At 34.0% G+C, this 14,178-nt stretch overlaps 2 protein-coding genes across 5 annotated transcripts in view; both read left to right on the top strand.

Annotated features, from left to right (window-relative positions):
* Nucleotides 1-10,097, top strand: part of LOC117103511 (neurogenic locus Notch protein-like) — a 43,008-nt gene extending 32,911 nt beyond the window's left edge. For all 4 annotated transcript variants that reach the window (XM_033244075.1, XM_033244074.1, XM_033244076.1 and 1 more), the window contains 13 exons: nt 434-547; nt 852-1,211; nt 1,620-1,742; nt 2,315-2,428; nt 2,624-2,749; nt 3,358-3,471; nt 3,786-3,920; nt 4,116-4,226; nt 4,877-4,990; nt 5,366-5,497; nt 6,067-6,204; nt 6,911-7,024; nt 7,721-10,097. In XM_033244075.1, the coding sequence (XP_033099966.1) occupies nt 434-547; nt 852-1,211; nt 1,620-1,742; nt 2,315-2,428; nt 2,624-2,749; nt 3,358-3,471; nt 3,786-3,920; nt 4,116-4,226; nt 4,877-4,990; nt 5,366-5,497; nt 6,067-6,204; nt 6,911-7,024; nt 7,721-7,875 (1,850 nt within the window). In that variant the 3' untranslated portion in view covers nt 7,876-10,097. The remainder of the gene's footprint in view (nt 1-433; nt 548-851; nt 1,212-1,619; nt 1,743-2,314; nt 2,429-2,623; nt 2,750-3,357; nt 3,472-3,785; nt 3,921-4,115; nt 4,227-4,876; nt 4,991-5,365; nt 5,498-6,066; nt 6,205-6,910; nt 7,025-7,720) is intronic.
* Nucleotides 10,098-12,661: 2,564 nt separating this feature from the next.
* LOC117103523 lies at nt 12,662-13,879 on the top strand. The gene has a single exon (XM_033244095.1). It carries the CDS (start codon nt 12,662-12,664, stop codon nt 13,877-13,879), a length of 1,218 nt encoding a protein of 405 aa, XP_033099986.1.
* The last annotated feature ends 299 nt before the right edge of the window (nt 13,880-14,178 follow it).

Genomic DNA, 14,178 nt, shown 5'->3' with positions numbered 1-14,178 from the left:
TTGCATAATTTATTCATTCTCTGCTAAGCCCCACCCCTTAGATATTGTTGCTAGGGTACAGTGTAAAAGCATACACAAACACAAGTTTTTGTAGACGACACGTGTACTTGTGAGACACTTGTATATTCCTGGCCTTGTTCTGTCAGTTGTTAGGTTTGATTGACATTTCAGAAAGGTCTGTGATAGGCGAAAACTCATCAGATGACATACAACTATGATTAGGTTATCAGTAGCTACTCAATAGCAGACGAACTGCTGTGAATTTAGTGAATAGACTTATAACTAGACTAGAGGGACACCACTTATACCCAAACTACAAATTTGGTCAAATTGTTTGCAAAATTTGAAGCCCCATCTTATACATGGATTTATTTCTATACTCGCAAATATGTAGTATGAGGAAAATAATATTTTTGGTTTTTTTTTTATACAGATATAAATGAATGTGCGAGCAACCCTTGTGCGAATGGCGGGACGTGCAATGATGGCATTTTTGGTTACACATGTAGTTGTGTCATTCCTTGGAGCGGAACCTATTGTGATATTCGTAAGTAGACGTAACAATATAATCTAGTCTCTGATCTTATAAAGATCACATATTTAACTCTGTTCATTTATCAAAAAGAAGAGTAGGGAATAACAGTATTGGTATGTTTCTTGCTTTGCTTATGTTGAATTATGCTTTTAAATAATGATTTAATAGTGTACTGTTTATTCCATTATGTGTATATTTTGTTCATTCAAAAAAAAGAAAAGAAAATTGAAGTAAACAACTTTAAGGTAACAAAATCTGTCTTGAAAATATTAACTGCAAAAAATTACAATTAAATTTTTTTTAAACCAATTTTTAGAGGGTGAATGCCGTGCTAACTACACAATCCCAGATGGTGGCATGCTTACCGTGCAATCACCAAACTACCCTGCCAACTACTACGACAATGACTACTGCCTATGGTTCATATCCACACGACCGGGCAAGCATATCCTAGTCACAGTAACCAATTTCGCAACAGAGTTGCACTACGATCATCTTGACATTGGAAACAACAACGACCTGTCTGACCTGGGTTCACGTGTCATTCATCATTCTGGGTTTGAACTACCGCCACCTTTCCTGACAACTAACAACATTGTGTGGGCACGGTTCGAAAGCGATCGAACCAAGACTGAATCAGGCTTTTCCATAACATTTACCGAGAGGGACAGTCCAGGTAATGGAGTATTTGTTTTTTGATATTTTGATAATTCTTTTTAATTCTTTTTTTTTAAATGCTTTCCCATAGTATGGTAAATTGCTATTAAAATGTACATCCCTCTTTTTTTCATTGACAACGATGTGCTGAGCCAACCTGTAAAGTATAGCATTATGTGCTGTCCTCACTATTAAATTTTCTTTGACAAAATTGTTGTATGCCCTTCTGAAATCATTAAGTGCCTATATATGGTCATGATGTGATGTCATCAAACGTGTCACATGTATTTGTCAAATAAAATTTGACAGTCTGCGCAGGACTTTAGAAAAGTACAATCCATATGGACATGTCTATACTACGACGGTGCAAGATAGTTTTCAAGTGTTGTCATTCTTATCCGATTGATTATTGATTGTTTTCTCTTAGATCTGATCAATGAATGTTCTAGTAGCCCCTGTATGAATGGAGCGACCTGTATCAACAGCATCAACATGTATGTTTGCAGTTGCCCTGTATTATATGTTGGAACACAGTGTGAAAGTAGACTAGGTAAGCCCAATCCATATCAATGAAATTTGTATAAAACAATGTGAATATACTTTACATTTAAGCATTGAACAAATCACAGTTACTGGTCATGAATATTGTCAATATCAGAATCACTGTTACTATTATCATCATTATTATGATTATCATCATCATTATTATCAACATTATTATCGTCATCATCATCATCATCATATTATCATTATCATCATTATTATTGTTTTTGTCATTTATAATTAAAGCAGGCAGACTTGCCCAGCTATTACCATTATTTTTTCACTAGCCAATCAAATAAATTGTTTTAGAAAGCAAACCTTTCAAACAATTTCTTTTTTCAAAGCAAACCAAATCAATTTGTATCTTTGAATACTATATACCCAATTGAAAACCTACAAGCAACACCTATATTGTCACTTTTCTGTGGCTGCTGAAAGTAACTTGACAGAAAACAGATCCATTCACTATGGATTGCTTAATAAATATTTACCATCGTTATCAGATAGTTGTCAGAATTATCCTTTTTTTTCTATTTTTTGGAACTAAAAAGTTTTTTATTGTTGTTTTTTTTCTTTCAGAGGAAAACCTTTGCTACAGTAACCCATGTCCAAGTGATGCACAGTGTGTGAATAGTGCTAATACATATTATTGTATCTGTCAAGCTTTGTCATTGGATCCAAGGTGCTATTCAGGTATGTTGTCTCAAATATCTAACCAATCAAATAATTTGTTTTAGATTTTCTTTTATTCATTATGCTATTTTGTTTTGTTTTTTATGTTGCAATAGGTGAATTATTTTAGGGTTGTCTACAGGTATTGGTTTATCAGCGTATCCCAATCATAGATCACTACCAGCATCATCATTGATTTTGACTATTTTCTATTAGGTCCGATGCCCGGAACTGCTTGTGACAGCAACCCTTGTGCCAATGGAGCTCTCTGTACATCCAGCTCACTGACTGAATTCACATGTACTTGCCGAGATGGTTGGATGGGTGAAAGATGCAATGATGGTTAGTGTACACATGAAAATGGAAAAATTTGAAGCAATAACACAACCTTTGTAGGAAGGCAACAAAATGAAAAAAAAAAGACCAAAATATAATGTGCTGAACTTATATTTCTGAAATAAATTTTAAAAGAACCATCTTATTACGAATTTGAAACATTCCTGATTATCGCAACATGGTATGCATTATTGCATTTCATTTGCCAGCTTTTCTAAGCGTTGATTTTTAATAACTGTGGTACAAAATTTGTTAGAAATTGATCAGCGGTTATTGCAGATGTAATGGACATAATGTTAATTCTTCAGGTTCTAAATGCCCAAGTGAATTAATATTTAAATAGAATTTTCACGAATTATGGGTTTCAGAAATCCATTAAATAATACCTTCAAAATGCTACATTCTTCCCACTGTGGCTCTGCCCCTAGGAACCGCAAGGGGCCCTAAGCGGCTGCCAACCTAAGGCTTAATTCCTTTGGTCGCAAATGCACTCCCCCTCCCCTTATCAAAAATTTTGCCTTCCAGTCGTCAGCATCATGCTATTTGCTAGTTCAGTTCTCGATATCAATGTACGCAACATAATTGTATTAAAATGAATTTTTTCTGCCTTTCAGATAGAGATGAATGTGGTAGTAACCCTTGTCAAAATGGTGGAACTTGCTTGAATTCTGAGAATATGTACACTTGCATATGTCGAGGACCATTCAGCGGTACCAACTGTGAAATTGGTAGGATGGCAATCAATAACCAGTGCAATCTGCTAATTAGTAGTTTCTATAATGCATTCATTCATCTGCATTGAAATTCAGGCAGATATACATAACGACATGATGTTAAAAATTAATGATTAAAAGAAAGAACAGAATTAAGGGTGAATGCCTGTAGGTTTTCGAAGACGATGACATTTTTTGTATAATTTTGTTGATGTAGAACTGATTATTTTCATGAGTACTTCTACACTTAAACATACAGCACCCTTACATCCGTATTATATCATTCCGCATCTTTATCCCTGACACAAGTAATTTATTGTTTTATACAGGAACCGAAACATTCATTTGCGATTCCAGTCCATGTATGAATGGAGGGACATGTCTTAATCCCCACACACAGTTTCCTGATGAGCAGTTCAAATGCATTTGTGAGCATGGCTATATTGGTACATTCTGTGAGATTGGTAAGCCTACACATTTTTTACGTATTCATAATTCGCATACTTATATTAGGGAGGAGGAATACATAAATAAGAATGACATATTTTTTTTATTAGTTAAAAAGTTTGGTGGATGTATATATTAACCAAACAATTATATTTGTTTTCTTTTACTATTTTGTATTGTCCTGATAAACTTTTTCTCTTTTTTCTTTGCAGATGTCAATGAATGCGACAGTTTTCCATGTTACAATGGGTATGAATGTATTGATGGATTAAATTCTTACATATGTCAATGCCCAAGCAACATGGGTGTTGATTGCAGAGGCAGTAAGTCATCAAATTTTACTACTTGATGATATTTGTAACCTATAGTTTATATAATGAGGATATGAGAATGATACAGGAATGTTGATCAAAAATTAAATACTAAAAACAACAAAAGGCATGCAATCAGAATAATTCACAGACATGTTATTAAATGGATTTGTATAGCTTAATTGTTAAGATGCTTGCCTTCTAATCTCAGGGTCCTGGCTTCAATTGCTGTGAGAACAGCACTTTTTCTCCCAACTAAAAACAACTCGACTCCCCAACTTCATAAATCATCAAGTTAATTGTTGTTAAGTGTAAATTTAAAAAAATTACAGTATAAAAAAACATTCACATAAATAAATTTATACACCACTTTGTAAAGTTATGTTGAAATTAGACTAGTTAAAACTACCTGTTTAAGACTCTTGTAGCAATCTGCCTGTGGTGCTAAAGTGAAACCAATGATTGTCACTGAATGAACAACTCGGTTTAAAAAAGAAATTTATTTATGAATTTATTCAACTTCCGTTATAGAGGGTTGCACTTTCATATAGACTGGTATTAAAGGTCCCTCAACAAAATTAAAATGAATAAGAAAAACAACAGAGAAGAAATATCAAAACAAATAAATCATTAATAAGAATACGATTCTATCTTGCGCACAGCTATTGGACTTTGTCAAACACAACCATGCAAGAATGGAGGAACGTGCAGCGAGGAGAATGGCAAATTTGTGTGTAACTGCGTTGAGAATTGGACAGGCACTACCTGTACTGAAGGTTAGTGTGATTAATAGTCTTTGTCAATTTTTATCTATACCGAGATCCAGCCATTTTTTCCCATAGCATTGTTGTTTTTCAGTATTTTTATTATTAATATTTAATTGTTTAATTCTTTTCATTATGACAATGTGGGGTTTGTTTTTATTTATAAAAAGATATCGTGGTTTGGGCAGAATTTAGTGGTGCACCATCTTATCCACTGCTGTAGTATGGTAGTAGAGAATGTTCCTGTGGTATATTATCATATCAGTATTCTTGCAATTCATAATATGTATCTAGCACAAATTTTGTATGCCTGTATATTCTTTAAAAATGTACCAAATACGTAATGATATATTTGAAATAAATCATTACACTGATTTCTATTTGCAGTTGATAATGCTCAGTTATACTGCACAGCTGATGAGAAGGGCATGTGTCGAAATTCAGGCACATGCTACAAGGAGAATGGCGAGGCGCTATGTATATGTCCACCTGGCCTATCTGGCAGCACCTGTAATGAAAGTAAGTCTCTACATTTTCTGATTTTAGGGGCAGGGGTTGTGCCATCATGAGATCTGGAGAAAATTTCCTCCATCAGACAAGTATGGATCCAGCCTTATCGTCCGATACCATGACAAGGTTGTTAGACTAGAAATAATCAACTTACTGATACAAACATGTCATTGTTATTGCCAGTCCTAAATATTGTGGTGTAAAAGTACACTTTTGGGGCCATCCTAAATTAAACCATAAAATTTTTCTCCTTGATCCCACATCAGGGATTTTTTCTGGGACCCTGACTGAGGCTCTATGTAGACCTTTAGTAAGTAACCCCCCTCCTCCCATCGAGTTTCTTGGACCTTCTGTTGGCAATTTTCTTGAGCCACCACTCAATTGGAAAAAGCCACTTCCAGCATCGAGGAATTAATTAAAATTTTTCCATGCTTCCAGGATGCCAGGTTTAATGAGCTTTTATGATGCATCTAATTAATTGTAGTTTGCTATATTATGTAGTGACATTCAAGTCAGCTGACTTCTGGAGGACAATATCATAATTTTTAATAAAAAACTAATTGATTTATTCTCTACAGAACTGGGGAGCCCAGCTGCTTGTGAGGGAAATAAATGTGTTCACGGAGAATGCTATATCAGTTCTGTCCTTGAGCCAGATGCACTACTGTACACATGTGCGTGTGAGCCAGGTTACGAGGGAAAATACTGCCACCTAGGTAAGAAAAATACTACATTGGTGTAAAAAGCCATATTGTAGTTTACAGAACATATAGCTAATTTGAATTTTAAGGCATATGTAGGACTTAAACTATTGTTTTCTTTTTTTAAAAAAAATGTTATTACTTAAAATTTGTGGATCTCTGTGTTATGTGGTAACCAATACTGCAACTAATAAAAAACTGGAAATTTTGATTAAATCCAATCCAATCCATGTCTGTTACTTTGAAATGCCACTGAGACTTGCCATTGGTATCCATGTAATCCTGTGTCTCATGAATATTATTTTATTTTTCAAACTTTTATATATTTATTGGCATTTTATTGGTGTCTTATTCAAGTTAGTCATCAAAATTGGTCTCTATTTAATATCTAGTTATGTATGACTATTTCAAATTGTCCTGTTCCCATTAATAATATAAATCCTATGGATATAAATAATATAAATATCAGACCTTTTACTTCTTGGACGAATCTGCGTGTCCCAATGCCAGCACCAGCACCTGCAGGTTTTACTCAATTCTGAGGTTTAGTGCAGTAATACGAACAGAACAAAAGAGACTGTTCTATTTGCTGTTTCTATGTCCTTGGCTCATGTGCACCCATGTTCATGTTATAATCTAGTGAAATGAAAATAGATACAGTCAAGTTGTCATAATTTTTAATACTATCTGTGATGTAAACAAGTTATTCTTAACATTGCAGATATAAATGAGTGCCTTGGCAATCCATGTAGGAATGATGGGTCGTGCGAAGACCAAATCAACGCCTTCACTTGTCATTGTTCTGAAGACTTCAGTGGTACTTTTTGTGACACGCGTAAGTATATATAGTAAACAATTGAATTTCATATACTAAATGATGATTATTACCTGAAGGTTCACATTATTGCAACAAAAATTACCTGTGGGGTATGATATCTGCAAAAAGGTCAAACAACCATGCATTGATAAAATAATTAGTGCATGATTTAGGATAGGAAAATACTGTTAAAGGTAAAATGGTTTTAACATAATTTATATGAATCTTAATGCTTATACAAATGTTTGCATTACAATTAACAGAAAATATTGTAATACTATTAGTCAGTTAGTTACTAGTCAGTATTTGCCATTGGTTTTACATGTGACTTTGTGGGCTCTATGAGCATGATATTTATATTTTTTAACATGGAGAATGCTTTAACCTGAGCTGAAGTAATCATTTTCAATCTCATATACTCATCCTATGTGCCTGCCTCAAATGCAAACATGCAGAGGTCTATATCGTGTTGGCTGTGATGTAGAGACTAGCAGCATTTGTAGATGCTTATATCATAAAATAATGTCTGTCATTTTAATATAATTAATAAAACATAGGACTAATTTACTATAAATATATACTATTGAAACAGAAAACAAACTATTACTATTAAAATGAAAATGAATCTAATAAATTGTTTAAATGGCCAACGTAACAGATAATGTGAATATTGGATCTTTTAATTTTATTCTTAATATATGAATTTCTTTACAGGGGTTACAGCATTGGAACTTACAAATACAACTCCTGCACCAGGGACACTTGAAAATACATGGGTAATCATCTTCATCATCACAGGCGTGGTAGTCGCCATTTTGATCACGCTTCTTATTGCGATGGCAGTGATTTGGCGCAATCCTCGTAAATAAACACATGGCATCAGATGAGACAAGCACACATGTAAATAATAGTCATGTGATAATAACTAAGAGAAACCTTGAGTAGTTAAACATTTCTACAATATGTGTTATGCAACTTAAATTTTCCAATTGAACAATGTACCATTTTTTTTTATCGTAGCAGATACCAAAATAATACATAATACTGTTCTATTAACTTAAATTAGTTAATATTAATAATAACTTAAATTAGTTAATATATTATTTATAAAAATATTCACCTTTTATATATAAATTATGTAAGTGATGCAAAAAAAATCTCAAACGTAATTTGCTGATGATGATTCGTTTGCCATGTCACCTATAATGTGGCAAACAACAAAAAGAATTCAACTGAAGACATAAAACTGAAACGTTGTTAGTCTATTTAGGATATCAAAATTTGGTTTCCATAAAATTGCTACACTGTTGCTACAGTGTTTTCACTATAACTTTTACACTGCATGGCTATCCCTGGCACAATCGGGAAGACTTGCTGTGTCGACTGACCAATCAGCATCAGTGACTGACAGACGTTAGCATGTAGCAATTTTATTGGAACCAGGTATGAGAGTCTGTCATTCATATTGGAATACATACCCCATGTGTTGCTCAGTCAGTATAGCACCTGCTTTCCAAACTGGAGGTCTTGGGTTCAAATTGTGATAGGGACTAATGACTTTTCAATTGGTATTCTATAAAGAAATCAGGTGCCATAGTTGTTGAATATATTTTGTCTATCAAATTGCTACTGCTTATTAAAATTAAATATGATTAATTTAATTTAACAGATGTAACTTCTAAAATGTTTGAACTGCTTGAATGCATTGTCATAAATACTTAATTCACTTTTATACTTTTTAACTCAACTGCAATATATTGCACTGTGACTTAAGGACTTTAATGATTAATTATTATATGTAAATCACTGTATTTTATTAGACAATTATATTTGTCCTTAGTTTCCCTTTCCCTACTTCCTAAAGAAATCAGTTTGTATTTCCTATGAAATACAGTATCTTTGATTTTGTTGTTTTGTTTATATTGACTATTATAATAATCTATGTAACAGACTAGTACTGTTTAATAATAGAACCTACAGTTGTTAAACTAAAATTCAACTGGTGAAGTACTATTTTTGTAAAAAAAAAAAAAATAAATAAAAAAACAAAAAAAAAAGATTTATATAAAATTTGCAAATTGATAGGATGGGAACAAGGCGAAAATTATTAGGAAGCATTTCAGAATATTTAATCTGTGCTTGGCTGGGTTTACCGATGTTTACTTGGTTTACTGCAGTTTACTTGGGTTTGTCAATGTTTACCAGGTTAAACAGAAGTTAACCTTAAACAGAAGTTAACACGGGTTTTATCAATATTTTTTTTGGTGTGCCCAATATTTATTTGGTTAACTAAAAATACTTGGGTTACCAATTTGTGCTTCATGGTTTATCAATGTTGGCTTGGTTTACCAACGTTTACTTAGTTTATAATGTTTACTAAGTTACCAATGTTTTGCTTAATTGTTTACTTGGAATACCAATGTTTGCTTAGCTTAAGTAGACACTTTAAACAGGTTTTTCGACAGAGCTATGAAGAGAATAAAATAAACTTACTGTGTTTGTTCATACATAAATGATTACATTTTTATATAAATGCATTTGAGGTGTAAATAATCACATATGAATACTTTTTTAAATATTTTCATTAGGATTTACCTTTTTCAGCATCTTGTATATTTTATTAATGTATAGAGAGCGTTTTTTCTATTGTTATATCTTGTATAATAGGATTTAAAGACAACCCTGCATATAGCTAAAATTCTACTAAAATTGTTTTTACACAGTTTGAGTCCAACAGACTACAATATGTAATAATCAAAATATAATAATAAGATGTAATTTACCAAGCGTTTGGACAGGCTAGGCTAGGGTGCAGCAGCTGTTTACCACTGTCAACTTCTGATAGAATTTCACTTGGGTTGACTATGTCAAAAACGATAGATGTACTTTGGGACATTATTACATTGTTACGGATCTGTTGATAACCACATTAAGAGAATGTAGACGTGGTTTTGTTTTCATAATGTATAACCAGACACTGTCTTTAGAGGTATACTTTGTATATAAGTGGTTATGTGCATTATGTGTTTATAGATTTACTAGAATTTTGCAATCATTCTCAAAATAAATTTTTCTTTTGAGATAAAAATAATTGTCTCAATATATTACAATATTTCATAAAAGAACAGATGTATTAGGAACTGGAATAATATAATAATAATGATGGTGATGATGGTAATGATGATGATGGTGACAGATGATAATGATGATGGTTATGACCAACAGAACAACACGATACATTAACTTGTGGCTGTGTTCATTCCCTATTTACAACATGAAAAATCAGTTTATTAGTGCAGGGGCTTATGTATTTTTGTTTGCATGGTTTAAACTACCCCAGCCGAAGACCGTCCCAGTATTTATGAGTGAACTTTCTATTGTTTTTCTCTGTTTAAATGTAATGTATGTCTACTCAAATCAGTAAGAAGAAAATGCCATATAAGGGCCTTCCTCAAAAAGGGTCTTTATATTTGAAGTCGGAAAACCAGCGAAGGTGAGGGATAGATGATCTGGGGAAACGGGAACTTGGACTTCCCATCGAAAAATTTAGTAGCGAACACTATACTTTTACAGTCTCAGGGTGAAATTTCCTGGCATAGATTGTAGAGAAATTTGGATTTTCATATCTGGAAATCTATGGCGCCGTCACTGCATTACGTCCGATTGGGGCTGTGGGAGGATCTGGTGGTGAGGTTTCGTCAGATCTACGCCATATTGTCAAAATTCAGATTTCCGAATCCCAGATTACCTAGTCCACTTTGCCGAAATCCCATTTTGCCGAAACCCAGTTTGCCGAAAGTCAATCTAAAGCAGTGAACCATTAAAAACAGCATAACATTCGTGATGGAGCACTTTTTACCGTGACTGCGTTTGTACGAACTGGTGGAGCCAGCGGAAAGTAAGGGTATAGACATAGATATCTATTTATTTATCCACAATTGGAAATTGTTCTTTTCCACTCTCAAAGAAGAAAGGAAATTAGGCTACATGATTTATCGGGGGGGGGGGAAGGGTTTTTTTTTATCATCACAATATTAGAAAATAACGTTATATGGATAGGCAAATTATCATTTTTGGTCCCGGACGATTTCCTCGAATAAATGCCCTAAGGTGTTTATTGTTGGGAATGGTTTTTGAGGGGAGTTTATTCGAGGGAGGTATTTATTTTTTTTTTGTAAAATGGATACATACTGTGTATACTAAACGCCCCTTAATTCCACTGTAATTGAAATCTAATTCTACTGGAGTAAAACATTAGTAGAAAGTGTTGGGAATGATGTTTCTATTAGATCTGTTTACACGGGTACAAATACGGGAATGATCCACCCATCATGTTTTCAAAAGCACAGTATGCTGCACTTTTGTACAATGGGGACGACAAATGATTCGGCAAACTGGCTTGTCATGATTTCGTTGAACTAATTTCGGCAAACTGGGTTTCGGCAAAGAGGCCATTAATTCGGCAATCATGGGTTTCAACAAACTGGATTTTGACAAACTGGTCGGATACCGTTTCGGCCCCAGTGCTAGACCAATTCGAGGGTGGACGCTAATAAGGGGTGAGCGCTAGACTAATAATTTGTTGTATGTTTACCCTGGTAGGGCACCACTGTCCTTGACAGCATTTTTTTCTTCATACACCTGGTTGGTTGTGCACCTGTCTCATATATCCATTACGGTAGAAGCAGGCGTGTATGTGAACTACCGGAACTGTTTTGTATACATGTTTTCGTAAAAACATCGTCTGAAATACTGAATTTTGAAATGGTGTTTCTTCTAAGTAAGAAAATATACATATAGTTAAGTAGAAAGTGTACCATACTGTAGTTGTACAAGCCTGTATGCCTTCATGGTGTTAGAATTAATTGTGGTATCAATTGTTGTGTTGTTGTTCAGGCCTACATTTTCAGACTGGAGACTGTGCTCTAAAATTGTTTTGAGTCCTTTTCATACAATGGCATTAAACCGGAATATCTGAGTGAAAATGTAAGCAACAGTAAAAAAACAGAGCTAAATATTTGTTGTTGTGTAATGACATACGTTACCGTATAATAGTCGTAGGTATATGTTTTTGCAACCTACATTCAAATGTAAATCTTAGTACTTTTTAAAAGTAGGCTAAGTGAAATCATTTAATTAATTTATTAAAGTGTAATACTATTTATATAGTGACTTAAAAACGATCCATGGGTGTTAAAATGCGTTTAAATTTAAATACAGTAGGCCTATTATAACATCGATATATATATATATATATATATATATGTCAAACAAAGTTCTGTATCTGTCTCAAAAATAAAATATTTATTGTACTATTACTTTCGACCATAGGTCATCATCAGGTACTGATAGGGTAGTGGAATGAACAGGGTTATATAGAGAACATATACAAAAGAAGCGGTGGTATCGGTAAAGCCTAAACGGCGGTGCTGACGGCATAATGAAACAATGAACATAGTAAGACAATACAAACAGCTACGCCTAGAAGGCGTGTAATGACATAGGTCTAAAAAAAGAAAACAAATCAAAGGCAAAATAAAAGTCATAGTACAATGGTCACAGAATGCATCATAGCAAGATATGGATTTGTATATCCAGAAATGCAGACATGATATTGGACAATTTAATATGAAACATCGGATCAAATCACGTAACATGTCTACTAGAGAGTTGTTGGCGCTACGAACTTTGAGAAATAATCACGATTATGTTATTAAGCGAGCAGATAAAGGTGGAGCTACAGTTGTTTGGAGAAGAGATTTGTATATTTCAGAGGGAGAACGTCAGTTATCTAATCAAGCTACTTATCAACCACTTCCAGATGATCCGACTTCTAGTGATATAGCAACTGTAAAACAGACTATCAAATCTTTAATTAGGAATAATCAACTTCCCGCTACAGCTAACAGTTTAATCAACACCGATGCTACCTGTCCAAATTGGTATATGTTACTTAAGATTCATAAACCTGATAACCCTGGAAGACCTATTGTGTCGGCGTGTAATAGTCCTACTGTTGTCATTAGCGAATTCGTGGACAGTGTTTTGCAACCTATTGTTCAGAAATTACCTACATATATTAAGGACACTAATGAAGCCGTTAAAATGTTTGAAAACTTCGAATTTAAACACGCTGGAGGATATATATTTACTATGTACGTTAAATCTTTATATACATCTATACCTATCAACGATGGTTTAGTCGCACTTAGATATTTTTTGGAGAAAGACGGTAACAAACCCCGTATATGCTCAGTGGACACTATAATTCGGCTTTCAGAACTGGTCTTATGTACTACAGCATTTGCCTTTAACCATAAATATTATCGCCAAATGTCTGGAGTTAGCATGGGTAGCAAAATGGCACCATCGTTTGCATGTCTCTTCATGGGTCATCTCGAACACCAAATCTTGGCACAATTCAAAGGACCTAAACCCGAACTATTTAAACGTTATATTGATGACTGCATAGGGGCTACCAGTGGGAGCATTGAAGAATTACATGGATTTATTAATTTCGCTAACAATTTTCACCCAGCTATTGCCTTCACTTATGAAATTTCCTCGAATTCGATGGCTTTCTTAGATATTAAATTATCTATTGAGGAATTACGGCTCACTACATCAGTGCATTATAAATCTACGGATGCACATACTTACCTCAATTACGCTTCTTCGCATCCACCATCGTGCAAACAGGCCATACCATATTCACAATTTCTGAGACTCAGAAGGATATGTAGTAATGACGAGGACTTTAAATCAAAAACCCAAGAAAAAACATTTAAAGGTTACGTAAACAATTTGTTTTTAAAGTTCTCATCTGTGTGGTTTACGGTACTACCTGTCTCTTATACACATCTAGATGTGTAACACCACACAACGCACGCCTCTGGTTTTAACTTACCATCCTACCTCTAAGAAGATTGCTAAGATTATAACAGACAATCATTATATTTTGGAATCAGACCCAGCCACTAAAGACATTTTTAAGGAGCCTTCTATGATTTCTTATAAACGTGATCGTAGCTTGAAGGACCAGTTAGTTATTTCAAGATTGAAAGCAATACATCCAGCAGATAATGTAGGCATGACTAGGTGTAATAGAAGTAGATGTAAGACATGTAAGCATGTTGTATGTATGGATACTATCGTAGGACCTTCCAGTAATT

Source organism: Anneissia japonica, unplaced genomic scaffold (assembly GCF_011630105.1).
Source record: "Anneissia japonica isolate Jap-2015-1 unplaced genomic scaffold, ASM1163010v1 scaffold288005_len623695_cov211, whole genome shotgun sequence".
Lineage (NCBI taxonomy): Eukaryota > Metazoa > Echinodermata > Crinoidea > Comatulida > Comatulidae > Anneissia > Anneissia japonica.
This window is presented reverse-complemented; position numbering and strand designations above follow the sequence as displayed.

Excerpts from the sequence above, each read along its gene's own strand:
- LOC117103523 (XM_033244095.1), top strand. The coding sequence starts at position 12,662 with ATGTCTACTAGAGAGTTGTTGGCGCTACGAACTTTGAGAAATAATCAC.